Consider the following 24250-nt stretch of genomic DNA (forward strand, 5'->3'; position numbering starts at 1 on the left):
GTATGATAATTTCTCTAGGATATAATTAATATATAGAGAGAGCATTTGTGCATATTGGACCATAAATTTTGTGTAGGTTTCTGTATATCATAGGATGCAGTCACCACTGCTCGGCAGATCCCCATGACATTTTGTTATGAAGCTTATTGGCTCTTTCAAAGGCATTTTTTTTTCTCAAGTCAGACAATACTGGTATGTGGGTAATAAATACAAATAATACTATAGTCTTGATGTGATTATCATAGTGGAACCCATCTTGTGAAGATATCTGAATGTGCTTATGGTGTCTCAATAAAATATTAATAGAATTTATGCTTAGGAGCCAGTTAATAGTTTTGAGACTTGGACTATTAGTCAGATGGTCATTCTTATGGTGTGAGTGTAAGTTAAAATTTTAATAGTTAATTTGGGGTCTCTCTTTCCCCTTTACAACAAAATAAAAGCCTAGTTATTGAACAGACTATTCAGGGGTTCACTTTAATCAACAGCAACATCTCAACCCAGGTCCACAGCCTCATCCCATTTAGGATCGCATCGGTATGCACTGAAGATAGAGTAGTTTGCCTATTTCCGAGCAATTAGATGATTATCTTGCATCCAAAATATATATTTAGTTTTAGTTTTAACCTAGGCAAAATACTTGAATCACATGCAGGCGTTAAAAAGTAAGTTGAAATTAGAGAAGCTGCTGATCAACAAAAGACCTAAATTTTCAGTTTCAGCTCTTGCCATGTGTTTGCTTTTTTTAAATTGATGGTGGAATTGAACACTGTAGTGGGTGGTTTTGAACCAGTAGCCACTTAGAAACCACATGCGCTCAGGTAAATTATATAAAGCCCCAGTTTTCCCTGTGTACAAAACTGGGACACAGCCAGTTATAGTATCTACTCCAAAAGGTTATTGTTACCACTAAGTGAAATGCAATGTGTTTACTATGGAGGACAGCACATAGTAGGCCGTTAGAAATGCTAACCAGCATTATGTTAATATGCTGAAGTAGACTGAATAAGGAAGTGATTAATGTATCAATCACTGAATTTCTAATTACTCTCTTGCACTGCAACAAGTTGCTCTTGCTATAAGTACTTCTTAAATTTTGCCAGAACATAGAAATTACTCAGTGTGCTTATAAATATTCACACTCCTAGGTTTGTCCCGGATGATTCTGTCAATAAATCTGAAATGGTTTCTGGGAATCTCTTTTTAATAATAACCTCAGGTAACTCTTGTATCCAGCACATTTAGAAAACTATATTAATATATCTGAAAATGGCTTCATTTTTGTTGCTAGTAAGGGCTCACTGCAAACGTAAATGTAGTTGGGACAAAAAGAAGCAGAAGTCTTGGTGAGGAAGGCTTATAAATGTGGTAAACTGAACTTATTTAGAATTTTTTCCCTGGGAAGTTAAAACTTTAAATATCTTATCTTTTCCATCAGCCTTCTTGTCAAGAAGGTAGGCTCTGAGCATTTTCCCCATCTTTACAATAGGGATGGTAATCTTGATTTGTCCCTAACATGGTGGCAGTACAGAGAAATGAATCCTGGGTTTCCTGTTCCTAGTGTAGGGTTTTTAATAATCAGACCAGAATGGCCATGTTTCTGAATCAGTATTGTGATGGAGATGAAGTATGGTCATGTTCTTCATGTTTATCTGCATCAAATTGATGTTAAGATTTTAGATTTTTTTTTTTTTTTTGAGGGAGTCTCCAGTCACCCAGGCTGGAGTACAGTGGCACATTCTGGGCTCACTGCAACCTCTGCCTCCTGGATTCAAGTAACTCTTCTGCCTCAGCCTCCCAAGTAGCTGGGATTACAGGTGTGTGCCACCGCGTCCGGCTAATTTTTGTATATTTAGTAGAGGCACGGTTTTACCATGTTGGCCAGACTGGTCCCAAACTCCTGACCTCCAGTGATCCGCCTGTCTTGGCCTCCCAAAGTGCTAAGATTACAGGCGTGAGCCACCACGCCCAACCAGATTTTATATTTTTGACCTCTTCCTTCACTTTTTTTTTTTTGTGGGGGACAGATTCTAGCTCTTGCTCAGGCTGGATGCCGTGGCTCATTGCAGCCTCCGCCTCCTTGTTCAAGTGATTCTCCTGCCTCACCCTATCCAGTAGCTGGGATTACAGGTACCCTTCACCACGCCCAGTTAATTTTTTTGTATTTTTAGTAGAGACCGAGTTTCACCATGATGGCCAGGCTGGTCTCGCCCTCCTGATCTCAAGTGATCCACCCGCCTCTGCATCTCAAAGTACTTCAGGTGTGAGTTACTGTGCCTGGCCCTCTTCCTTCACTTTTTAAGGTTGTCTTTAACATTCTCTTTAAAGAGCTAAAAGTAGGCCGGGCACTGTGGCTCCATGCCTATAATCCTGGCATTTTGGGAGGCCAAGGCGGGTAGATCACAAGGTCAGGAGTTCGAGACCAGCTTGTCCAATATGGTGACAACCTGTCTGTACTAAAAAAAATACAAAAATTAGCTGGGCATGGTGGTGTGGGCTCCTGTAGTCCCAGCTACTCGGGAGGCTGAGGCAGGAGAATTGCTTGATCCCGGCAGGTGGAGGTTGCAGTGAGCCAAGATTGTGCCACTGTGTTCCAGCCTGGGTGACAGAATGAGACTCTGTCTCAATAAAAAATAAATAAATAAATAACAAAAACCCTAAAAGTAGTAATTTGCTTGTTTTTAAAGCTAGATGAGTAGTGACTTAAGATGTTATTTTTTTTTTTAAATGCCTAGTAGGCGACTGTCACACAGTGTGTAATATTACTTTCCCTTCAGTTTGCTGCAAAGCTCAGGCCTAGTTCTTACCCAGTGGATTTACAGTTTAAAAAGTAGCTGGATTATTTCCTTTAAAGACAGAAAGAAACTGTTTTCCATGATAATTTAGTTACTACTTTTTCTATGCTTCTTTTTCTTACCCTATCTTGGTAACTACCTTATCCTGTAACTTTTTCTTACTCTATCTTGTTGAAAAGGTCTGTAGTGGGAGGATAAAATTCAGAATTTTCTCATATAGTGAAAGAAGTTATCTTTCCAAAGACCTACACAGGCAGAGACCTACACAGAGACAGCCAGCTGTCACAATAGCTAAATATAAGTGCTCTGCTTTATTTTCAGTTTAATATATGGTAATTGTGGTATTTACATTTTTCTCTACAGGGCTTGTTCTAGTCTTAGAACTGGAAAAGATTACTACCACTGACAGTATTTGAAGAACCCCATAGCATCTTAGGCTCACTTTTGTGTATGCTTTAGGCACTGTTCTGCCATTGGAATCCTGTGAGGTCCTCCTTGGGGGGTGGAGCGGGGTGGGGAGGGGCAGAACAGAAAAGGCCCAGAGGCCAGAGAATGTCAGGTTCTGTACTGGAGCTCCCAAAGGAATGTGTGGCATGCTGAAGAGGGTTACAGTGACAGAAAAGGACTAATGGTCCTGGCTCTGAAATAGAAGAAAGAAGAGGCAGAGGCATCCCAGAATGCCTTTGGTGTCCCCATCTCATTGCCTTGGTGTGGGTCCTAGCTGATTTGTTTTCTCTGTGGCACAATGTATCTAAGGATCTGACAGGAAATTTGGCGAATGTCTCACACTGTTGTCTAGGAGTTCTTAACATTTACCAGGCAGTCTGTATTTAGCACCCCCATCACTTTCTCATGCCTCTTATTTTATCTTGTACTAGTATTTTGACCAAGCAATACAGATAAGAGCAGACCCCTGGCCAGGGTCTATAAGAGCAGACCCTAGGCCAGGTGCAGAGGCTCACCCCTGTAATCCCAACGCTTTGGGAGGCCAAGGCAGGTGGATTACCTGAGGTCAGAAGTTCGAGACCAGCCTTACCAACATGGCCAAACCCCATCTGTACTAAAGTACAAAATTAGCCTGGTGTGGTGGTACATGCCTGTAATCCCAACTACTCAGGAGGCTGAGGTGGGAGAATCGCTTGAACCTGGAAGGTGGAGGTTGCAGTGAGCTGAGATTGCATCGTTGCACTCCAGCCTGGGCAACAAGATCAAAACTCCATCTCAAAAAAAAAAAAAAAAAGCAGACCCCAATTTTAAGTGACCAGTTTTAGCATATTGTTTGGGTTTTATAACCATGTTAAATACCAGCAGGTTTGGATTGCAATTTTTACAGCAAAAATTGCACTGCCAGAATTGTTTGGATTATCTAACAGTGTGGAAGGAATATTACTAGTTTCTAGATCCATAATGAATGAGTAAAGTTAGAAGAATCTGAAATGTTGGTGATGGTACCTTGTTTTGTTTTTTTAAGACAGTACAAGGGCCGGGCGCGGTGGCTCAAGCCTGTAATCCCAGCACTTTGGGAGGCCGAGACGGGTGGATCACGAGGTCAGGAGATCGAGACCATCCTGGCTAACACGGTGAAACCCCGTCTCTACTAAAAAATACAAAAAACTAGCCGGGCGAGGTGGCGGGCGCCTGTAGTCCCAGCTACTCGGGAGGCTGAGGCAGGAGAATGGCGTGAACCCGGGAGGCGGAGCTTGCAGTGAGCTGAGATCCGGCCACTGCACTCCAGCCTGGGCGGCAGAGCGAGACTCCGTCTCAAAAAAAAAAAAAAAAAAAAGACAGTACAAAATTAACAAAAGTACAGAGTAACTTTTCATTTCATAAAAAATAAAGTGATGATATTTCTAGCTCTGGAGTAAGGCTGTTGGAGGTGGTAAGGTGAGGATGGCGGGGTCCTAGTCAGTGAAGACTGGTTATTCAGAAATATTGATGATGGATGTTTCACAAAACATTCCTACTAGAGACGGTAGAATTATAAATTAGAACTCTGGTTATAGGAACTGGGCAAAGACATACTAAGAATTAACTAATTATGTCATATTCTTGTTGTATTTTCTTAATTACCATTGTTTAAAAGCATTGAGTGATCAAGGAAGAAGAGTTTGGTTATGGTGCCCCTGCCTGTCCACAATCTGCCTTTTTAATTTGGTTTAATTCATTTCATTTATTTATTTTTAGGATCCCAACAGGCTGAACCCCTTACTATGAGTCTACCACAAGTGGCTTTTAGTACCTCTTGGAGCTCAGCTCGTTGCTCGCTTGCTTATTGATTGAGTAAGATGGCTTCTCGCTCTGTCATCCAGGCTGGGGTGCAGTGGTATAATTCAGCTCACTGCAATCTCCGCCTCTTGGGTTCAAGCAATTCTTCTGCCTCAGCCTTCTGAGTAGCTGGGACTACAGGGGCATACCACCATACCTGCCTGATTTTTGTATTTTTAGTAGAGACAGTTTTGCTATGTTGGCCAGGCTTGGTCTCAAACACCCGACTTCAAGTGATCTGCCTGCCTCGGCCTCCCAAAGTGCTGGGATTACAGGTGTGAGCCATGTAGCCCAGCCCAGCTTCTTACTTCTTAGTGAGTAGGCACAGACAGTTTTTAGGTGGTTTTTTCACATAAATAATGAGTATTCATGAAAGCAGGACTTGTAAGTAGAGAGAGACTAAGACACGTGCCAGGACTGTTTCATGCATGAGTAACTGTCCTGGAGTCAGTACATGGCAGTGAAATGGTAACCTCCTGGAAGGCACTGCCTGCTGGTGTCAGTACATGAGGATGGAGATGAGTAATTTATAAGTGATCTGCATCCTAGCATTGGGGGTTAAGAGCAGCTTCCTCTTCAGAAGACTTCAGGGGAGACAACGTCTTCAGGAAGGTCAGTCAGGTTTCCACAAGGAGGTGGAGAGAAAGTTCAGTGTATTTTACCATGAAGTTGGCATTCCAGAAAGCAGTGGTAAAGTTGTAGGAGGGTGAGCAGTGGGTGGCTGGAGCAAAGAAAAACAACAGAGTTTGAGATAAGATGGCAAAAAATGGATGATCCCTGGTGCTTGTATTTTGTGGGTAGCTAAGAGGGAGAAAATACAGTGTTTTACTTCTTGTAATCGCTGGTTTTCCTTCTACCCCTCGTTACTGCTTTTTCCTTTTCTACTCTGTAGGCTTTTCTACACTCTTTTTTTTTTGGAGACAGAGTCTTGCTCTGTCACCGGGCTAGAGTGCAGTGGCGCGATCTTGGCTCACTACTGAAACCTCCGTCTCCTGGATTCAAGCAATTCTCCTGCCTCAGCCTCCTGAGTAGCTGGGACTACAGACGCACACCACTACACCCAGCTAATTTTTGTATTTTTAGTAGAGATGGGGTTTTACCATGTTGGCTAGGATGGTCTCCATCTCTTGACCTCGTGATCTGCCTGCCTTGGCCTCCCAAAGTGGTGGGATTACAGGCGTGAGCCACTGCAGCCGGCCTCTATTCTCTTATGTAGCTACTTCTACCACACTACTTTTCTACCTCATTGGACCAATCGCCCATCCCTTTATCAGTCCTCTCCCAGCTTCATGTCCTTCCCTATCAAGCCTATATAGGCCCAGCTGTCCTTTGCCAAATGTCACTTGTAGAGTTGGTTTTCCTGTTGTACTCACCTGGCAGTCTGATCACTGGATGCACACTTTGAGCCTATATCTATCCTGCTAAGCATAGCTGGAGAAATCACTTTGTTACAGAGTTAAAGGTTGCCTTAATTTCCTAGTCTGTGGCCTCATTCAGGCTCTCAGTGCTTCCCATAAATTCCGCCTTTTCCTTACGCAGGATTCTTTCTTCATAGTGGCTACTTGGCTTTTCTGCATCTGCCCACACCTACACTCTGCAGATGGCCTTGCCACATTCTTCAAAATCCAGATTACCTCAGCTTTCTGCTGTCAAACCTATTCTCTGCCCTTTTGGAATATAAACAGGTCTCTCATTGTTAAAAACTATACATACATACACACATACATACATACATACATACACCCCTCCCTCAAGCCCGTATTTCTTACTCAGTATCATCCTATCTCCTTTTCTTCTATAGCCAAACTTCTTAAACTGTGTTTACTCTTCTTTCCCTTTTATTATTCTTCAGATTTCTTTGCTATATTGGCTTTCTCCCAGGCTGGAGTGCAGTGGTGCAATCATGGCACACTGCAGCCTTGACCCCCTGGGCTCAAGCAATCCTGTCTCAGTTTCCCGAGTTGCTGAGTCTATAGTTGCATACCACCAAGCCTAATTCCCCGCCCCACCGCCCCACCCTGTCTCCTAATTATTTATGTTCATCAATACTTGGGTTGTATTCTATAGACCACTTTTACTTTTCTGGATGATCTTTATTCTCTCACCTATTGCAGAGGATTTAACAAGTCTATTTCCTCTTTAGATCTCTGACCTGAGCTTTAGAACAGTACTGATTGTACCATTGACTGTCATCTACTGACTCCATGATAGTTTCACTCATTTTTGAAACATTCCTGGCACCTGTCTCAGTCTGTCTCTGCTTGCAAGTCCTGCTATTATGAACACTCATGATTTATGTGAAAACTTAAGTTATGTGAACTGCTTATTGTATATATTAAAGGCACATTATCATCATGCCCTAAGCAACAACCCTCAGCTTTTATTAGTGCACTGAATGGCCCTATAACTCTATCCCTTTACCTAAGTCAGAAACCTAAGCATCGTTTTTGACTTTCTGTGTTCTTTCATTTGCCTAATTCCCAACGTCACTAACTCTCCATTCGTACACACACACAGAGTATTTTCCGTTGTTTTTTTTCCTAGTTCAGCCGCAGTCATTTCTCACCCAGGAAGCTGCAGCAGTCTAACGGATTTTGTTGCCTCCAGTATTTCCTGTCCTGCTTGCTATCAGTTTCATTTCTATACTCTGAAAGGAAATTCTTTAAAATGCAAAACCAGATGACGTCACTCCGTCACTCCTCTGCTTAAATCGTTAAGTGGCTTCCTACTTCTCAAAGTTAAATCCAGATAGCTTATCATGATCTGACCTGCTGACTTTGGTAGCCTTGTTTCTTATTACTCTTTTGACTGTTACCCGAAAATCTCAGCAAACTTTTATACCTTAAAGGACAACTGAATGTTCCATATGCCACTTCCCCTCACCTGTGCCTACTCTTCCTTTAGAACTCAGCTACCCTGATCGCCCTCAAGTCTGGTGAATGTTCCCTATCAGAGCAGTTTTGAAGAGATGGTGCAATAGACTGCTTTTTATTATCTCTGCATATATTGCAGGTTCATTGAGGGTAGAGACTATGCCTGCCTTGTTCCCCATAGTATTTCTAGCATTTAGCACAGTGCATAGCATGTCACAAGTATTTATTGCAGGTACAAACAAATAGTAAAGACTGTTTCAATTATTGAATATGGAAAAGTTGAAGGCTATAAAGAAGAGAGTCTGTGATTTTGTATTCTTCCCTAGCAGTACAGTTGGAACAGTGTGCATGAGGATAGCCATAACTAAAACATTGAAGTAGAAATTGGATGAAGACTTGGCCACAACAAAGTATTAGGGATCAGGACAAGAATCTAGGTTTACCAAAGCAAGGCTTAACCAATTCTATTTAAGCCTAGGCAGCCTCCCTAGATTTAAATCTAGGCAGCCTCCCTAGATTTAATAAAACAGGGTTTTATCTGGTGAATGCCACCTTTTGTGTGCTTATAGGGTCCAGATATGTGCCCACTGCCAGTGCCACATGATCTGGATTACAAACCCATGCAGACTGTGATATATAATCTCAATCACTCGTTTAGCTAGGAGCCATTCTAAGCATTAAAATTTTTTCACATATATGCATCATTTTCAGTCGAATAAAAGATAAAAATAGTACTAAAGAATTATGGAAAAGACCCACAGTCATATTCAAACTTGATTATTTTTCACAGCTTTACCCAGAATCTACATATTTTTATAGTGTTATGTATAGTACTTGATATGTTAGTATACATTTTTCCAAGTTGCTACATAGCACTGTAATGAGTATCTTTGGATATAACATTTTGCTTATTTAAAGGCTAAAGAGTAAATTATTAGGGATGGGTTTACAGGGTCAGAAGGTATAAAAATTGTAAGCCTTGCTTTGTGACTGTCTGTAGCTTTCCAAAAGGTTTACACTCAAGGGTGACAGGAGTACGAAAATTCAAGATTTGGCCAGGTGCAGTGGCTCACACCTGTAATCCCTGCACTTTGGGGAGGCCAAGGTGGGCGGATCACCTGAGGCCAGGAGTTTGAGACCAGCCTGACCAACATGGCGAAACCCCATCTCTACTAAAATTACAAAAAATTAGCTGGATGTGGTAGCAGACGCCTGTAATCCCAGCTACTTGGGAGGCTGAGGCAGGAGAATTGCTTGAACCTGGGAGGTGGAGGTTGCAGTGAGCTGAGATTGCACCATTGTACTCTAGCCTGGGTAACAGAGCGAGACTCCATCTCAAAAAAAAAAAAAAAAAAAAGTACAAGATTTCTCAATAACCTTGAAGCATTGGGTTGAGTGAAAGGAGAAGAGAGTTGTATGTAAAATTTTCTTTGTTTTCCTTTTTTTTAAGACGGAATCTCCCTCTGTTGCCTGGCTGGAGGGCAGTGGCGCGATCTCGGCTCACTGAAACCTCCGCTTCCTGGGTTCAAGCAATTCTCTATCCTCAGCCTCCTGAGTAGCTGGGACTACAGGCACGCGCCACCATGCCCAGCTAATTTTTGTATTTTTAGTAGAGACGGGATTTCAACCATGTTGGCAAGGATGGTCTCGATCTCTTGACCTTGTGATCCACCCGCCTTGGCCTCCCAAAGTGCTGGGATTACAGGCGTGAGCCAAAATTCTATTTTCTTTACATTGGTTTAGTTTAGGTTAGGTGTCATGTAGATTTTTTTTTTTTTAAAATATGGGAAATAATTTTGTATCAGATCATAATATATTTAAATAAAAATACCCTTTAGAGAGTAAATGGGAATTTGTACTCATTGCAACTCTGTTTATTCTGTGTTAACTCCTAGGTATTCTAAAATTCACCCTTTTAAATCAGAACATTTAAGAGCTGGTACATAGGCCGATTTATTTTAGCTGTTGCTAGAATTGTTTTCAGAGCTACGTACTTTGATGCTATGCCATTAGCCATTATTGAGAGTTCTGTGAAGCTCATGTTTTCTGTGATGTTGGAGAATGTGTTTTATTGCATCATATAATATATGCTTTGGGAAGACTCTTACAGAAGAAGTCTTTACATGCCCCAGTGCCACAAACTGTTATGTTTTTCCAGAGTTTGTGGTTTGTTTCTAAGGAGAACTCTCAGTAATGTGCAAGTTACATTTCAGTTGCTCAGAGCCAAAATTGTGATTTACCTCCGGTCTTTCTTTTTAGATGTAGTTTTGGGTCAGATTTTGTCAAATCTATGTTTCTTTAGAGAAAACATATGCTAAATCTTTCACAAAGCATCTCAGTATAAATACAGTAGTAGAAATTACTTCTATTATTATTCCATATGTGCCTTTGGGCTTTTCTGGTTTAGAGTTTGGTTCTATTAAATGTTAAGCAGTAGAGATCCCCATTGCCTTCTAGGTGATTATGCAGGTCGTTTAAAAACTGACTGGAGTTGAATGCAAAAAGCATTACAGCATAAAATATATAGAGTTTATTATAGACAGATATAGGTATTTACCACATTATTTATCCTAAGGAGTAGCGAGTGAGAGACTTTGAGTTCATACTTTTATATACTGCCATGTTGTTTGAATATACATCATGAGCATGTATTCTGTTTATTTTTTTAAAACCAATGTTTGAACAAAGAACACTGCCCCAGCTTATTTGACAGTTTTGCTGTGGCAAGCTCTCACAGGGTGATTCTGTTTCCATGACTAAACCTAGATGACAAATCTGTCAATGAATTGTTTCCACTGTTTGTGAGAAATAAAATTATAGTGCTTGTTTTTTTTACTCCCCTTCTCTCTCAGGTCATTTGGATCCAGGATTCCTAGCAAGTGACAAAACATCTGCTGGCAATGCACCACTCAATGAAGAAATTAACATTGCCTCTTCAGATAGTGAAGTAGAGATTGTGGGAGTTCAGGAACATGCAAGGTAGGATACTAATTGGAGTAGTCTGATATTTTAAGTTATAAATTCTATTTTAACCAGAAAACAAGTTAAAAGAAAATGGTAGACTTTATGGCATAGCCGGCATGAATGAATGATGGGAGCTCTCACTTTTGTTTGGCTTAAGAAATACTTTTCCTTAGACATGATATGAGCCTTACAGTGTGTTATATATTGTCTCATATCAAGAACATTTCAACCATACATGTCTGTGAACTAGAGCTGATGGTTTTTTCTTTTAAGCAAATGTTTAGTTCGCTTGACAGACTTCTCATTTAAGGCAGAAGTATCACTACTTTTTTGTCTCATGTTCATACTTTCTTGCCTTTCACTTTACCTTGAAATATACTGGGAGCAAACAGTTGGGAAACATGCATCTGACATCATGCCTCTTTGACTGGTTTCCTAGAGCACCTCTCCTTGTCTCTCATTAAAAGCAAACTTTTAAGTTATTTTGGTCTTTTTTTACAGAGTATATTTCTGGTAATGTTCATATAACTAAAGGAGTCTTGTTTCTTGGGATTAAAAAAAACCCCACAAGACATCAAGTTGGTGTGTAGCATTATAAACATAATTTTATGAAGTTTGGCATTCGTTAAGGTGGGGGTCAGCAAACTGTCGCTCATAGGCCAGTTCTGGCCTGCTGCCTGTTTTTGTCTGGGCTGTGAGCTAAGAATGATTTTTACCTTTTTAGATGGCTGGTGGAAAAAAAAAATCAAATGAAGAATGATACCTTGTGACATGGGAAAATTATAGGAATTAAAATTTTAGTCTATAAATAAAGTTTTATTTTAACAACCGTGCTTGTTCATTTTGTATGTAATCATCTATGTCTGTTTATGCACTCCATTGGCAAAGTTGAATCATTTCAACAGAGATTATATGTCCTCCCCAAAGCCTAAGATATGTACTGTCTGAAAAGTCAATACCTTTGCAGAAAACATTTGCTGATTCCTGCTTTAAGGTATGTTCATAATAATTGGTTCCAGCCCTTTCAGCGATATTCTTCTGAAACATTCTGGAACATCCTCCTCTCGCCACCTCCCCCGCCGCACGTGCACACACCCACCCACCCCCCAAAATTTAGACTTTAGAACTTGTGTGTTTTGTATAACGCAAACAACTTTTCTCCCATGCCACAAGAGTGAAGTTGTGATTTTCTGATAAATAGGTATATAGCATAGTGTATTCATTACTTGGCTCTTTGATCTGATTTTACTCTGGTTACCCAGGTAATAAAGCACATTTGCCAGCATTTCTTCTGTCTCTTATATAAAAGACAAACTTAGAAGTATAGAGTGGAGATGAAATACAGATACATGTATGTTAAGGGTACCTTTTCTAGTGAGATCTAAGTATACTTTGAGAGCATTTTTCAGTCAAATAATTGGAACCTTAAGGATGTAGAGTTAATTTGCAGTTTAACATGCCATCTCCCCAAAAGTGGCCAATTCTGACTTTTTCAGAACTAGTCTTGTCCTAGAACTTCATCCTCTATTCTGTATTTTTGCCTTCTGTATTTATTGTGTTTTATTCTGTAAGTATGCCTGTAAGGCTGCTTCGTTTTTTCTTCTTCTTTTTCTTTTGAGATGGAGTTTCACTCTTGTTGCCCAGGCTGGAGTGCAATGACACAATCTAGGCTCACTGCAATCTCCACCTCCTGGGTTCAAGCGATTCTCCTGCCTCAGGCTCCCGAGTAGCTGGGATTACAGGCATGCGCCACCACGCTTGGCTAATTTTGTATTTTTAGTTGAGATAGGGTTTCTCCATGTTGGTCAGGCTGGTCTCAAACTCCTGACCTCAGGTGATCTGCCCACCTCGGCCTCCCAAAGTGCTGGGATTACAGGCATGAGCCACTGTGCCCTGCCTCTTTTTCTTTCTTTCTTTCTTTTGTTAATGATTATTTTCCCTATTCTGGTGGGAAAGAATTTTTATTTTTCAGTCTTTCCTCTTTTTTTTCTACCTTAATTACAAATTTTTTCCTATTAAATTCTCTTCCATTTTTCCATTTTTCTGTTTAGGCCGACTTACCCACGAGATGAGAAAGCTAGAACTACTGATTTCTTCCTTTACATCAGCAAATTTTTGCCTTTGGTTTATTTCACCATTGTTTCTTATGATATAAATTATCCTTTTAAGCCATGTGTCAGGATCTTTCTAGACTATTGTATTTTTAAATTTTAGGGTTCCTACTATGATACCCTGCCCACTGACAGGTTGATGTGGGTTAATTATCTTCAGATGTGCCAGGGACATATTATTCATTCACCAACTTCCTTTTGAGTTACATTTCAAATTTTAAGTCATTGTACTTATGGGTTCCTACTTAAATAGGGAAGGAATAGGTAGAAACCTGTATTGTTTATCTAGTCTCTTACTCTGTGCTAAGACATATCACTTGGTCAGGTTCTCTATTAATTTCTAACTCATCTCCCTTTTTATTGTTTCCTTATGCCTAGAAATGTTACAGCATGAACCACACTTATTTTTAGCTTCTTTGTTCAATATTTCTTCATCATTAAATGTTTATCTTCTTTTTTTAAAAAAACATTTTTATATCTGGAGTTACAATTATCATTATCTTTCTATTAAAACCTGGAAATTTAAATTCTCAGTTCTCCCCACCCCTAACACACAATCCCTATTCTACACTTGAACAAAGTGACTTTGTCTACATTTTAAATAACATTACATTATTTTCTTTTTCTTTTTTTTTTTTTTTTTGAGACAGAGTCTCGCTCTGTGGCCCAGGCTGGAGTGCAGTGGCCGGATCTCAGCTCACTGCAAGCTCCGCCTCCCTGGTTCCCGCCATTCTCCTGCCTCAGCCTCCCGAGTAGCTGGGACTACAGGTGCCACCTCGCCCGGCTAGTTTTTTGTATTTTTTTAGTAGAGACGGGGTTTCACCATGTTAACCAGGATGGTCTCGATCTCCTGACCTTCGTGATCCGCCCGTCTCGGCCTCCCAAAGTGCTGGGATTACAGGCTTGAGCCACCGCGCCCGGCCTACATTATTTTCAAGGATTTTTTCTTACAGGCTCTGAAGCATAAAGCTGTGTTTTATTCTTACTCATTGGTTGAATCCTGGGAAATCATATCTTGTAGGTGACATCCATTTTAAAACCTCAGTGGTGGTTAAAATTGTCCATATAATGGAATGTAGAGTTTACAGGTTCTTTGGAGTATTTTTAACTGACTCCTTTATTATTTTGTGAGGGTGTCTTTTATATTGATCTTGGGTCTAGGACTGAGTCTTTCCAACATTTATTTCCCCCAGCAGCTTCTGTATCAGTAGCCTGATAATCTTTCAGACATTAAGATTAAAAAGCTGAGAAGCAAGTAGGAGAAGAGGCTTTCTTGTTGGTTGCTTCAGAGTTGCCCCTTGGCTGCCTGTATCTCATCTGGAATTTATTTCTTTTACAGGTCTAGGGTTGCAGTTATGAAGTATTGATGTGCTTCTGGCAGGGTTATCACTTGGAAAAAGGTTTTAGGTTTTGATCCACATCTTTTTGTTCTCATTTGATTTACATGTATAAAGTAGATGTTTTGTTTGGATTTAGTTGTCCTGTTCTTATTTTTTCTTTTCATATTCTACATTGTTGTTGGGTTTTTAAGAGTTTTTAAGAACTCACATTTGGTTTTTGAGTTGTTCTCTGGAATTGTGGCTGCCCTGACTTGTATTGGGTGCCATTTTTCCATATTGGAAGCATTTTGTTTGGCCTTTGCCCTCAGTAATTCTAGTTGTAATGTGCCTCCCCGCCCCCACCTTTTTTGATAGTTACTTTTATTTTAGATTTTGATGTATTCATTTCTCTTTTGTGTATCTCCTAGTCCTAGACTAGAAAGCATGCTTTCTGAACTAATGATTGAACGTGTATTTTACGATTGCCTTGTATTGCTGTGTTAAACTCCTGGTGTTACTTAAATGTTATTTCCAGATGTTAATTTTTGGACAGTCCAGTTTCACAGATGCTCTTTTCTAGTGAGATGGAGACTTTCCCAGCATCTCTAGTTCTTCTGTGCCCACTTAATTTTGCCAAAACTCTTAATTTACAAACTTCAGGCCAGTAAGTTTTTTTGTCCTTGGTCCTGTTATTGTTTCCTTCTACCGACCTCATTGGTAATTGCTCTAGGAAGATGAATACATATAGCCCAGACCTGTATGTTTTGAAACTGTGTTGGAACAGTTCATTTTGATACCTGTTCTGAGGACCTCATTCTAGTCTGTTAATCCTGTGATCATTGGTGTTAATATTGGGTTATTCCTCAGCAAAATAATTGGTGTAGGAAGCTGTGTTTGAGACTCATTGCTTCATAGGACCAGTTGCTAACTTTTTTTTTTTTTGAGATGGAGTCTCACTCTGTTGTCCAGGCTGGAGTACAGTGGTGTAATCTTGGCTCACAGGAAGCTCCACCTCCCGAGTTCAAGCAGTTCTCCTGCCTTAGCCTCCTGGGTAGCTGGGACTACAGGCGCACGCCGCCATACCCGGCTAACTTTTTGTATTTTAGTAGAGACAGCGTTTAACCATGTTGCCCAGGCTGATCGCGAACTCCTGAGCTCAGACAGTCTGCCCGCCTCGGTCTCCCAAAGTGCTGGGATTACAGACTTAAGCCACCATGCCCGGCCCTGTTGCTAACATTAACTCCAAAAAATCTAGGGAGACAAATGAGTGTTTCCCTACAATCACAAGGATTCATTTCCTCTTCAGCTGGGAAAAAGAAGTAGAAATGTTATCTAAGAGGTCACCTTCAGGCTGTCTATAAATGAGAGTAAAAATGATTAATTTTTAATGTTGTTTTCTTAGAATAATAAGCTAAATATATCAAAAGTTGATCATCAGGGCCTTCTCTGTGTGTGTGTGCGCGCACACACTTCATTTCCATTGTGCAGCCTTTCTATTGATATTAGTGTACGAAGAACAGGAAATTATTCTGTCAAACCATATTGTTTATAATGTATTTTTCCCAACATTTTGGGAAGCAAGACCCAAACATTTTCTTGGTTATAAAATGCAAAATATGGGTCTAGGTTGTGTTTCATACCTGTCACCAATTGTATGCAGATTAAACGCTTTGTGAGAACAAAGCCTGTATCTGCACTAATACAGATTAGTAATACAATTGATTGGACCAATGGGAAACCAGTTGAGTATGTTCCTACCTCATCTTTCATGATACAGAAAAAGCATATGTGATAATACATGAAACTCTTTATTTTTTATGTTGTCTCACAAAATTTTGAGCCTCTTACATCTGTTATAGGACCACTCCAGAGGCTTAACAACTATTGTGCTCCCTCTTTCTCCTGGAATTTTTTCCCTATCTGGTATACATTTTTGTGTAATGTATACTGTCTTATAAAATAGTTGAAATATTTCTCTAGCACTCTTCTGTTTACTAGATGGACTGTTTTTTCCCTCTGTGGTTTAAAAAAAATGTGTTAAAAGCCTTGTTCTGTCCTCATCCATCTCCTAACTCCCATTTTATTCAGTGTGTTTGAGATCATTAAAGTAAATGATTTTTGTGAATATTTTATTGGCTAGTAACACGTACAGGTAGCTAATAATGTACCTTTAATTTTTGCAAACTGCTTATACCCAAGTAACAAGCACTCAGATCAAAACACAGAAGTCATGCTGCACTTTCTTTTTTGAGACGGAGTCTCGTTTTGTCACCCAGGCTGGAGTACAGTGGCGCGATCTCAGCTCACTGCAGCCTCTGCCTCCTGGGTTCAAGCGATTCTGCTGCCTTAACCTCCGGAGTAGCTGGGACTACAGGTGCATGCCACCACGCCTGGCTCATTTTTTGTATTTTTAGTGGAGACGGGGTTTCACCATGTTAGCCAGACTGGTCTTGATCTCCTGACCTTGTGATCCACCTGCCTTGGCCTCCCAAAGTGCTGAGATTACAGGCGTGAGCCACCACGCTCAGCCACTCTGCACTACTTTCTAATTACAACCTCCGCCTTCTCTTTTCCCCTGTAACTACTATCTTGACTTTTTTTTTTTTGTTTTTTTTTGAGACAAAGCTCAGCCACCCAGGCTGGAGTGCAGTGGCATGATTTCTGTTCACTGCAGCTTTGACCGCCAAGGCTCAAGCCATCCTCCCACCTGAGCCTTCTGAGTAGCTGGGAGTACAGGTGCCTACTACCACACCCAGCTAATTTTGTGTGTGTGTGTGTGTGTGTGTGTGTGTGTGTGTGTGTGTTTGATAGAGATGGGGTTTCACCATGGTGCCCATGCTGGTCTCGAACTTGTGAGCTCAGGCGATCCTCCTGTCTCACCCTCCCAAAGTACTGGGATTAGAGTCATGAGCCACCGTGCCAGCCTATTCTGACTTTTAATGATTGTTTTGCCTGTTTTTGAACAAATGTTAAAGTCACTGTTGACCTTGGAGGGCATCTTAAAATCTTCCTTAACATTCCTGACAGATGCCTCAGCAATTACTTGAGCTCTTAAAAGGCAATTCATTCTGTTTCTTAGTGGCTTTGTTCTATAGCAATGATTACCTGAAACTTGCCGTCTAAAAACTGATTCACGGTTCTTAGCATGCTCTCAGTAGTTTTACCTTGAGCATGAAATAGTACCTTTCATGGTGGCTTCCGCCTCACAGTGATTCTCCTGTCTTTGGGAATTCCATGTACAACTATTAATAATTAGAGTTAGGAAAGCTTTTGACCAAAGGTAGTATCATCACATTCTCCAGATAATCTAAAATTTTGAAGTAGGAGAAATAGAGAGGGTTAGGGGTTGTTCTGTCATCTTAGGCTCTTTGAGGTGCCCAGTGTCCTTCTAATAAATTCTCTTTATTATTTAAAGTAGCCTAAGCTGGTTTTTGGTAACTGGAACCATTTGTAACATAACTACAGAAGTGATCTATTTTTAGATAGTTGAAGTGCCCTGTCTCCTGTTCTGTCTCCTTCAGCCATTCCTCAGTAGGAGATATGGTCTCTAAACCTCTCACTCTCCCAGTTCTTTTCCAATGCCAGACACTTTCTAGACTCTTCTTTGCTGCTTATTGAATGGCCCTGGGAACCAGGCAGTGCTTCTCTCAGTCAAACATGCTATAGTAACTTCAGGTATAGCCTGAAGAAGGCATTGTTATTCAGTGGAAAATAAACCATTGAGTGGAGACCTGATTTTATTCCAGTTCTATACTTAACTTGTTTAAGAGCCTAGGTGGTTGTCTTTTGGCCTAGGTTTTTTCTTCTGTATGATAAACAGATTAGATCAGATTTTTAAAAAAGCCATTGCCTGATGTTACATTTTATGATTACTTAGTGAGCAATACAGATAAACAATTGGGACTAGATACTACTTTTACTTCGAAGATATTTTTAGAAATTCTGCCAAAGATTACATTGACTCTCTTTGCCACTTATTCATTGCCTGAATTCTTACCAGATTTCTAGCCAGCTTGACTTCAATTAGTGCTTGTACAGGTGAGCTTTTGAATTGTCAAGTAACTTTATACTTCTAAATTGTTAGTTTGGGCCTATCTTTGTATTCTGATGATTTTCGCTGTGTTTTGCCACACCCAATTTGATACACATATCTGTAAAGCAGCAACATGATATGGAAAGCATTGGACCCAAAATCAGACCTGTCTTCCTTGGCCTGTGACTTTCAAGCATTGTGAGTCTGAGCAAATCATGTAACCTGTTTAAGCCTCAGTTTCCCTCTCTGTAGAGTGAGGATAGTAAATTCCATGCTTACCTCATAGGTCTGTCAAATTGTCCAATGAGATAATATATGTGAAACCGCTTAGTAAACGTAGTGTTTCATTGGCCTTCAGTCCTCAAAACCATTTCTATAAATGTTGAATGGACTCCTTTGGCTGACATTTTTCCATGACTACATGGTCATTTAATATGAATTTATATAATGGGTTGAACAGATATGAATTAGACATTGGGCTTTATGTCCCTTATTTTAATGTCCCTATTTATTTTGCTAGCTAATCTTTGAAAAGGTAGTAGCCTCTGGGTTAGTAACTACTTAGCCCATCTCTGGACAGATGACGGGCTTCTGGTACTGTAACAAATTTGCATTCTGTCCTCTGCTCTGGCCCTGAAAGTTCTGTTCTTAGGAACTTTTCTTAGTAAGGGAGAAGTTATCAGGTTAAGCCTTTGTAGGAGTAGGGCATGTTTGCAGGAGCTTAAGGGTCCTTGGGGTAGTTTTGCAACTGAATCTTGTCCATTATTACCTGAATGTTCTTTTGAACCTGGGAGTTAAGGTAGCATTAAATCAAAGCCGAAATTCTCAAGTGGCCCAGCATTATTTGTTGCTTACAGATCGTCAGACAGCTGCTCAGGAGCCACTGTGGTGGTTTAGTGACTGGACTCATGCCACTTGTTACTTCTCACGTATGCTCCCTAACGTCTGCTCAGGAAGTTTAGATGAGAGGACATAGCATTGGTCTCATGAGTTGCCTGCCTTCCTCTCATTTGAGTCAGAACTTAGTGTTTTGGCCTGGAGGTTCACAATTCTATCATTTGACTGGAATATGGAATTCAAACTGTCAGTGTTTCTGAAACAATTTTATTTCAGTGAACTCTTGGTATGACTTGCTAACAAGGCAGTTCTGTCCCTCTGATAGAACCCTTTTAGTGGATCTAAACTGAAGATTCAGCTGTGTTACTTTCATGGAACCAAATTATAAGCGATTCTGTTGAATGAACCAAGTGCTTCTGTTGTGACCTTCAGGACAAGGGAAATTGATCCTTTATTCATGATCTGTTACAGACTTTTAGAAATTTAATCTATAAAAGGGTATTACTGTCACTGTCTTTGAAGCCATTATTACCAATTATAAAGCTTATTTTAAGAACAAGTTTTAACTATTTTTCTTACTGTTTGGTTTGTTCAGACTAAGATTGTTTGGGCATCTTAACTTTGTTCTGGATTTATGTGTTGCCCTGTCATGAAGATCCCAGAGGTGTAAATGAGTCCAGAGAAACATCTTTGCACCCATGGTCAGTGACCAATCTAGACACAAGTCAGGAGTTTCCGGCTGAGATAAGATCCTTGGCCTTTTTAAGGCTAAACTGAGAGAGGGACCAAGTGGAGTGTCGTGGGGTGGGGAGAGAGGGAGACAGAGATGGAGGGAAGGATATTGATTGTGGGTTTTATGAACTCGCATACTAGGTTTATCTTAGTAAAAATGTTGATCAGTACAACTGAGGTCATATTGTCTTCTGTTTTTCCTGTGGTGGAATTAACCATGCTTTTGTTCTTCATCTCGATTGCAGGTGTGTTCATCCTCGAGGTGGTGTGATTCAGAGTGTTTCTTCATGGAAGCATGGCTCGGGCACGCAGTATGTTAGCACCAGGCAAACACAGTCATGGACTGCTGTGACTCCCCAGCAGACTTGGGCTTCACCAGCAGAAGTTGTTGACCTTACCTTGGATGAGGATAGCAGGCGTAAATACCTACTGTAATACAATGTCACTGTGTTTCCTCTGCACTGTTCCCTTCCACTTCCTCATCCTTTGTGACATGGAAGTTCATTGTAATAGCTTCAGCTTCAGAAGCTGTTTGTGGCATTTGTAGGATTCAAACTCATGGAAAATTCCCTCCTCTTCCCCCCTTTTTTAAAGTCACTTAGGAAAATAACTTATCACAGAGAAAAGAATTTCTTCCTTCACTCAGTAGGAATATGAGAATGATGAGTTTTATTAGACAGCTTTATTTTATTTGGTGACTTTTAATCTTAGGAAACTGCCTTCCTTTTAGAATAATATTTTAATTGCCAGGCAAAATGGGTTTCAGTTTTTGAATCTTGTATTTATTTTTCTGTATAATGAAAGTAATATCTAGACTTGACCACTATCTGCCCACCCCATTGGCACTTCCATCTTAGGGCATTCGCACACATATCAGTCAGGTCCTTTTTGGCACCTAGTAGGGCATGTGCATTTAAAAACCTGTCCTTAAAAATAGAAGACAGAAGTATTAAAAGTATTTTTTCTTTATTTTAAGTCTTCTGCCTTCTTTCCTGAGTTTGCTCCTGTTGACTTCCCACAGCACAGATAATTGACATGTCCCTTTGTGTTTATAAATACTACTAAGGTGACTTAGTTGGTCTCCTTGTTGCAATAATTAATAACTCTTTGCAAAATGTCTCCTTGGAGACAGAGGCATTTCAGATAGATACCCACCATGAGGTTTTCTGGGCATCTGAAAGTGTTAAGAGTTCAGTGGGAAAAATCTCTCTCCCTCGGCTTTTTTTTGTGGTTTAGTCAAATAACGGGTGAACATAGAAACCTGTTGGGAAGAATATGAAAAGTTACGTGGCCTCTGAGGCTACAGGCACTTGCAAATCTGAGAGGAAAGTGCTGTCTTTCATAGCTGGTCTCTATATAAAGAGTATGTAGCAACAACTGTTTAACATCCGAGATGAAGTGGACCTGATGTTGTATTTGGGTATTTTTCTCCTCTATCTTCTAAGAAAAAAAAATACCGTAAGAAGAATCAGAATGTACCATAAGAAGTCAGATGCAAAGCACGTTAATTGGTAAGTTTTACAGTATCTAAAAGGATTAGCAAAGGGTAGTAGGAGCTTCAGGGAATTCAGGAAATGCCAGCATTGGAATTTTGTGGCATTAGTTACTACCTTCTTTCTTACAATATGTTGTAGTTACTAGTGAATTCTTTTAAAAGCAATACCTAGAGTTAGAACACTATTCTGCACAGGGGGAGTGAAGTAATATTGGTTTAGAAGACTTCACTTTTTGTTTTTCATGGTTTTTGTTTGCTTTTTTTGTGTGTGTTTGTTTCCATTGTTACCATTATTATGGCCCTTTGCCTCTCTTTCCAAATCCCCTGGTGGCTCTTCTTATCATAAGAGTATGAGAACTACCATTTTCAGTTTTCATTCAGTAAACAAATTTACCAAGTGCCTGCTCTGCATAAGGCACTGTGAGGGGTGGGTGCTCTGGGGGCTGCTGAGATGAATGACACACACCCCACATAAGCACGCATCGGAGTCTGCCTGCCTCCACCTGCCTGGCCTGTTCTTCTTCTTCTTCTTCTTCTTTTTTTTTTTTTTGTTTTGTAAAGACAAGTTTATTCCTTTACCCTTCTTGTTGCATTAGTTCTCCTATATATTCCTTCTTCTTTGATTTTCTCTGATAACATCTCATTTGATCTGGCCTCTGTCCTTCATCAGTTTTTTTTTTTTCTGCTTTTATTAGATCAGGCTTTTAAGATCATGAACCTCCAATTTTAGCAAATCAATCTCTCACACGGTCACAATTCTAGACAAAAACCAAAGACCCAGAGGCCAGAGCAAAGTAGGACCATCTGAAGATTCACTACTGGTGTATCCTTGGACCTTCACATTTTACTTTAGGATTAATTTATTGAATTTTACTGTTACACATAGTTTTTGACTTGAATTAAAATACTAGACAAAGCAGAAATGTACAATTTCTGGTCTGTGTTTTCCAGGAAAATCATAGAGAAGAGAATAGAGTGGATTATGTGACTTGAAGTTTTTGCAGCTTATTTTTTTCCCCCACTATCAGGGCAGAGGCCCATTTTAATGAATGTTTTTGCATGACCTGTTCTTATGTTAACCACATATTTTTTTCCCCCAATTCCACACATCAGGTGATTTCTCATGACATATTTTCTTCATAGTCCCTAATAGTCATCCTCTACAGAGTTGGTGTGCTGTGTGCACTGTGGATGAGGAACAGAGTGGAGCTGTAACCAGTCTCTTCTCTGGCCCTTTGCCTTTATGTCAGCTTGCACTTTTCCCTCACTTATTCCTAGTCCAGCTCCCAACTGCCTGACTTAATGGACCAGAACAGAGATTTGGATATTAAGATGAGGAGGGGAGGGGAAGGGATGGTGGAGATAGACAGCTCTCCCCTACTAGGTCGGGATATTTCCCTAATAACTGTAGAGAGACTTTTTCAACTCTCCTTTCATTGCTGTTTCCAGAAGAGTGGAGAGTGTGGTTTCAGGCAAGGTATTAATGATACAATTCCGTGGTATACAACTCCTGTGACATTTGAAGTTTATTTTAAAGGGATTTTTCTTAATCAGAGTTTTACGTTTGGTAGCATAAGTAGTTCTTTATGCTTCACAAGACATTGTCTTCAGAGTAATCTCTCTGCTAAAATGGTACACGTGGGTCACAGATTGGTTTATGCCACTGACTTGGTAAAGTTTCCATTCCCTCCGATTTGTGAAAAACAGAGCAGTGACCTAGCTGTTGCATCATCATGACTGCCATGTAACCTATAATTGCTGCTCTCCAGTAATTGTCTTTTCATTTTAATGGTAGGGGCCAGACTGAATGAATAATGCATTCTTTTTTATTCAGTTTATTTCATTCAGTTTATTTTTGGCAATCAAACATCCCATAAACTTTGCTTTTATTATCAATTATCAATATGAATCGTCTGGTTTACTAATTTAGTCATTTGTTCATCTTTACTTTTAGTAGATTAGCACCATAACTAACTTAAAATAAGTTTGTTACCTGCTTTTCATACTGTCACAAAGGTTTTTGAAAAAGCTGGGGACACTATTTTGTCTTTTAGTTTTAAACTTTTTTTTTTTTTAAGACAAAGCAAGCACCCCAATCCCTGTTCTCCAATATGTGTATGATGTGACTTCCATGTAGATATAAAAATGATTGTGCCCTAACCAGACTTCCTCAGATTGTGCACTGTTTGTTTAAAATACTCACATATTTTAGTCTCATGCTGTTGTATTTTTTCATTTTATTTAAAACACTACTTACTTCTTATTCTCTTAACAAATTTTAAAAGGTAGTGATCTTAAAAAAAAATCACTGGATAACTAGGAAATATTTTTGTTGTTGTTTTGTTTTTTAAAGAGTACAGAGGCCATTGAAGCCTTTTGCTCCTCTTACCGTGAAAATGAAATGTTAGCCATTGTATGGCTAGGAACCAATGCACTTGGCAGTTAATGGATCTGCTGTTGCTGGAGTGTGAGTGTGGACTTGATGCAGTGACGACAAATCATTGCTTAGAATTAATGTTTTCAAATGTGGAACTCTAGTTTTTAAAACAAAAATTGGTTCTTTACATTCATTATTTAGTTTTTGTTTCCCTTTAGTATTTAATGGTCTTTGGAGAAAAAATAATAAAACAGAGTGTTATATATATATTTTTTGGTGCAAGATAAGATTTTCTGTTTTTTGAAATAAGTCTGTAGCATAAAGGTTAAACTATTTTAAGACAAAATAAAATAGAGTGTATTTAAACAATGATATCTTCTGAGGTTTTTAATTTTTTTTATTTTTTTATTTTTTCCTATCTGCTTCAGTTAATTAAGTGGTACCTGGAG

General features: G+C 39.7%; 1 protein-coding gene across 2 annotated transcripts in view; it reads left to right on the forward strand.

Moving 5' to 3' along the window:
* Nucleotides 1-22042, forward strand: part of LOC105516999 (chromosome unknown open reading frame, human C18orf25) — a 97199-nt gene extending 75157 nt beyond the window's left edge. For both annotated transcript variants that reach the window (XM_011949339.1, XM_011949340.1), the window contains 2 exons: nt 10786-10912; nt 20175-22042. In XM_011949339.1, coding sequence (XP_011804729.1) covers nt 10786-10912; nt 20175-20364 — 317 coding nt within the window. In that variant the 3' untranslated portion in view covers nt 20365-22042. The remainder of the gene's footprint in view (nt 1-10785; nt 10913-20174) is intronic.
* Nucleotides 22043-24250: the final 2208 nt, after the last annotated feature.

This window comes from Colobus angolensis, unplaced genomic scaffold, assembly GCF_000951035.1.
Source record: "Colobus angolensis palliatus isolate OR3802 unplaced genomic scaffold, Cang.pa_1.0 Scaffold299, whole genome shotgun sequence".
NCBI classification, from domain to species: Eukaryota; Metazoa; Chordata; class Mammalia; order Primates; family Cercopithecidae; genus Colobus; species Colobus angolensis.